The 4368-nt window shown below is 39.6% G+C and overlaps 1 protein-coding gene across 1 annotated transcript; it reads right to left on the bottom strand.

Moving 5' to 3' along the window:
- Positions 1-886: 886 nt before the first annotated feature.
- LOC122644740 lies at positions 887-1351 on the bottom strand. Its single transcript, XM_043838132.1, has one exon. The coding sequence runs from the start codon at positions 1349-1351 to the stop codon at positions 887-889; it is 465 nt and encodes a 154-aa protein (XP_043694067.1).
- Positions 1352-4368: the final 3017 nt, after the last annotated feature.

Below are 4368 nucleotides of genomic sequence, written 5' to 3'. Positions count from 1 at the left end.
ATGAGGGGTGACCCAACCGCTGGTGCCAGAGCTCAAGAGTCGGTGAGGAAGCTGCAAAAGATTATGGCGTTGGTTCAAGCTGGAGGTAGTAAAGACCACCGCGTTCATGGCCCCATCCAATCTCCGTCCCCGTCGAGCGGTCCTGAAGAACGTAATGAGAATTAAAAAAAGTCACAAACACATTTAGTTTGGTAGTAAGTTGCTGAACTGAAAGCAGGTTATGTTTAAAAGACGGAGCACATAAAACATTTGTAAGAGTAATATTAGGTGTGAGATGAACGGAACCAGCCATGGTGATGGGTACAATTCTTCCATCTGGAACGCCAATGGAGATGGAAGGAGGGGTGTGTGTGTCATGCAATAAGTGGGGACGGTAGGTAACATGATCAGTCGCCCCTGTATCAAGAATCCAAATGAAAGAACCAGGAACCGTAGAAGCGAGGCATAGAGAGATACTTGTGAGATTAGCAGCCGGCTGTACAGTTACCTCATTGAGCATGCGAAGGAGTTGCTGGTACTGATCAACAGTGAAAGTATTTGTCATAGATGAGGAGGAAGCTAATAAAGTGACCAGAGCAGCCAAGGTATTGTCATGGGGTTGATTGCGACGAGCAGCCCGATAATGAGGAGGGTATCAATGAAGTTTATAACACACATCACGAGTGTGACCAAGAATGTTGCAATGAGAGCAATGGTCCCTCGATCAGGGGCAATGATCAGTTGTGCGCGGCCGAGTCGCGGCATTGACAGAACCAGCAGGAAGAGCACCTTCAGTTGGGGTGGCGAGCAAGGCAGATCCTTCATTGGTTGTGAGCAGTTGAAGAAGGCGTTGAGACTCATCTTGAAGGATGAGAGAGTATGCACGTCCTAAGCTTGGAAGTGGATCTTAAAGGAGGATCTGGCTGCGTATTGGCGCATAGGCCTCATTCAACCCCGTTAAAAATTGCATGAGTTGGCATTTCTGAGAATGAGTGGCAAAGGTACGGTATTCTCCACAGGTGCATGAGGGAAGGGGATTATAAGTTGCTAGTTCATCCCAACAACCCTTCAAAGCATTGAAGTATTTGGCAACCGAATCATTATTTTGCTGTAATGTAGCAATGGTGCGTTCTAGCTCAAAGATCCGCGGGCTGTTGGAAGGGGAAAATCTATCATGAAGATCCTTCCATACTGCAACAGCCGAGTCGGCGTATAGAACCGAGGCAGCGAGGTCGCAATGAATGGAATTAAGGAGCCATGAAAGGACCATGTTGTTCACACGAACCCAGGCTTCGTATGTAGGATCAGTGGTGGCTGGTTTGCATATGGTGCCATCCACGAATCCCATCTTATTTTTGGCGGAGAAGGCCATGATCATGGTGCGTCGCCATGTGGTGTAACAGAAGATGACTCAAGCGAGATTTGGTCCTCGGTTATCGTGAGGGATAAAAGAAGAAGGATTATGCATGCAACTGGATGAAACTGTAAACTGGGAAGGATTTGATTGAGAAAGTGCAAGAGCAACATAAGCTGATCAAAGACTTGGTTGGAGCCTATGAGGTTTACTTGATTCCCACTTATGCTAAGCACATAGACCCTATTTAATTTTCAATTGTTGTATGTCTATTTATGTTAGTCATGCAACTTAGAGTCTATGCATATACATAGATATTCTTTGAATCTACTCTTGAGTGTAGAATATATTTAATTTTCATGCTCTCGCTCATCTATGCATATACATAGATATTCTTTGAATATGCTCTTGAGTGTAGAATATATTTAATTTTCATGCTCTCGCTCATTTGCTTCCACCCTGCTTTTGCTCTATCTCTGCACTTAGCTAGGGTGCTTAATTATCCTTTGTCCTTGTAATGCACCATCAACTGTTGGGAGTCACCATAAATGTTAGGAAATCCTTCGTGGCTCGTAGATAAAGTTAGATCTATTGCCCAATCCATAGTAAATGCTTGGTACTTGCAATATTTATAGGAAGAGTTAGCCCGAGATGAAAAACTTCCAAGCATTCTTCGAATCCGAAGGCATTCTCACATCCAAAGGATACCTGTGGATTCAAGGAGTTAGAATTCCAAAGAGTTTCCAGTATGATGTAATTGAGAATTGACCGAGTCATTAAATCCTCATAATTGATATTCTATTGTTTAGTGTCTACGGTAAAATTCACTATGCCTACATATTTGTGTATCCCCTCTTTTAGTTTTAGGTGCAATAAAATTCTAGGGGATGGCTGAATTTTTTCTTTTACTAATTCTCTAATAAACATGGGTTGATAATTCTTGCGTTCGGTTTTGTGGGTTGCAAGTGACGTGGTGGGTCGGGATGCAGGTGATTTGTCTTTTGTACAATGGGCCTCTTTGGAACACAAGAATGGTTGCAAGAGTTGGAGTGATGGGATATCATGGTCTCTCTTTCTTATTTTCTTCCACCAACCCACCAAAGTCCGGTTCCCAGGGGTTCATTAGCTCTTCATTATCTTGTAATATTTGGATTTTATTTACACCCTTGATAGCGTTTGATTAGCTTCTAAACTTAGATCAGTAGTATTAGCCGAGAGCTGATATTAGACCAGTTTACAAAAAACATATTGGGGGTCAAATAGTAAAAATTTGTTAGTCTCTATAAAAAAATTCCTACTTGATAGAAATTTAAGGGTAAAAGTATTTTAAAGGTCTAAGATAATGTATACTTACCAAATAAATTCCTTTGGTTGGTTTCCTCCAATATATCAGTCGAATATTTCTTATATTCTAATGACAAACATTTAGATTTGGAGTGAAAAGCAACAAAATAGTGTATGGTGAATACTTTAGAGTAAGGAAAATAAGAAGTTTAAGGTCTAAGATAAATATATACTTACCCAACAAATTCCTTTGATTGGTCTCCAATATATAAGTCTCGTCATTGAAGTTTTTTTTATTAAAATTCTTTCTCATATTCTACTAACAGACATTAAAATGAGAATGAAAAGCAACAAAATGGTGTTAGTAAATACTTTTGGGCGATGAAATGTTATAAACAAAACTCATGCCAACAATATATGATGATTTTTTTTATCTGGCAATCCATTGCTCATAACAAATGCATGCCTTTAATAACCGTTCAACAACACTTAGAATGCATTTTATCTTTATGATATACCTTTGAACAAAAAAAATTCTGCATGTGTGGACACATGCATGCACCCGCCTTGAATGTGCAAAAGATAGAAGGTGTGGTTAGAGAAGGAAAATCATTGCTTCAAAGGGTAAAAATAATGACTAAATTTCTTCCGTTAGTTAGCAATGTAAACAATGGAAGGTGATGTATTTGAAAATTACAAGACAAATCTAAGCCATTGATTTTACATACATACATGTAAAATGAATGGCTTAGACTTGTGAGAATGTACAATAATGTCCAGAATACTGGTAAACAAGCGTGAACATCCACGGGATGTCTGTCAATACAAAGCATGTATCTAATTGAATTAGACATTGAAATTTTACACCTAGAAACCAGACATGTTTTCTCTATATAACAGTCAGAATGGACATATCATCTATCCAAGTGGTAAAATTGATGTTTTCTTACATGATATTCCCAAGTTGACACTGAGAGGGGGTGAATCAGGGTCATAAAATTTTGTCAGAAATATTCCTAGCGCACTGTCATATACACTTCCACCTCGTCACCACAAAGTAGTCAAGTCTACAGATGGTGCACACCCATCCTGTCATCGCCATTGCGTTCCAATATACAATAAATAATGATACAAACCACAAGAACATAGGATACAACATGGTTCAAAGACGTGCCTACATCCACAGAGCAATGGTCTAACTGACCTCAACGTTTACTCACACTAGTGATTTTTAACTACAAGCTACAGATCAAGAACACCATGTCCTGCTTCAACACTTGCCTACATAAGTGCAATGGCAACAATCTCAATTGGTGCATTTAAGACACAACAATGACTCAGGAACACCTTCTTAATTGCTTCAACCCTTGACACAACAAAGGCAAGGACTACATTTCCAAACTCTAGACAAGCCCTACCTTGCTAGGTTTTCAATGAAAGATAAAACATAATCAAATCCCCTAATTACATTCATAGTCTAGGTTTACCCACATTAACCAAACACTAGACAAACAAAAATATGGACTTGTGAATGCGGATTACCTCAACCTATGTAGTCCTGTTGACATCTGTCTCCCCTAATGCGTAGGAATCAAATTGTATGTGCCACGATTATCAAAATAATTGTTTCGAGCAACAAAACCCTTCAAAACCTTGAACTAGGGTTTCACAAATCTGAAACATTTCTCCTTGTGCATTCCCACACTCATAAGTGTCTCTAGAGGCAAATCAGTATGTTACGCGCTCCTCCA

The sequence above is a fragment of the Telopea speciosissima genome, chromosome 11, assembly GCF_018873765.1.
Source record: "Telopea speciosissima isolate NSW1024214 ecotype Mountain lineage chromosome 11, Tspe_v1, whole genome shotgun sequence".
In the NCBI taxonomy this organism is placed as follows: domain Eukaryota; kingdom Viridiplantae; phylum Streptophyta; class Magnoliopsida; order Proteales; family Proteaceae; genus Telopea; species Telopea speciosissima.
Note: the sequence above shows the minus strand (reverse complement) of the source record. Positions and strands in the feature narration are given on the sequence as shown.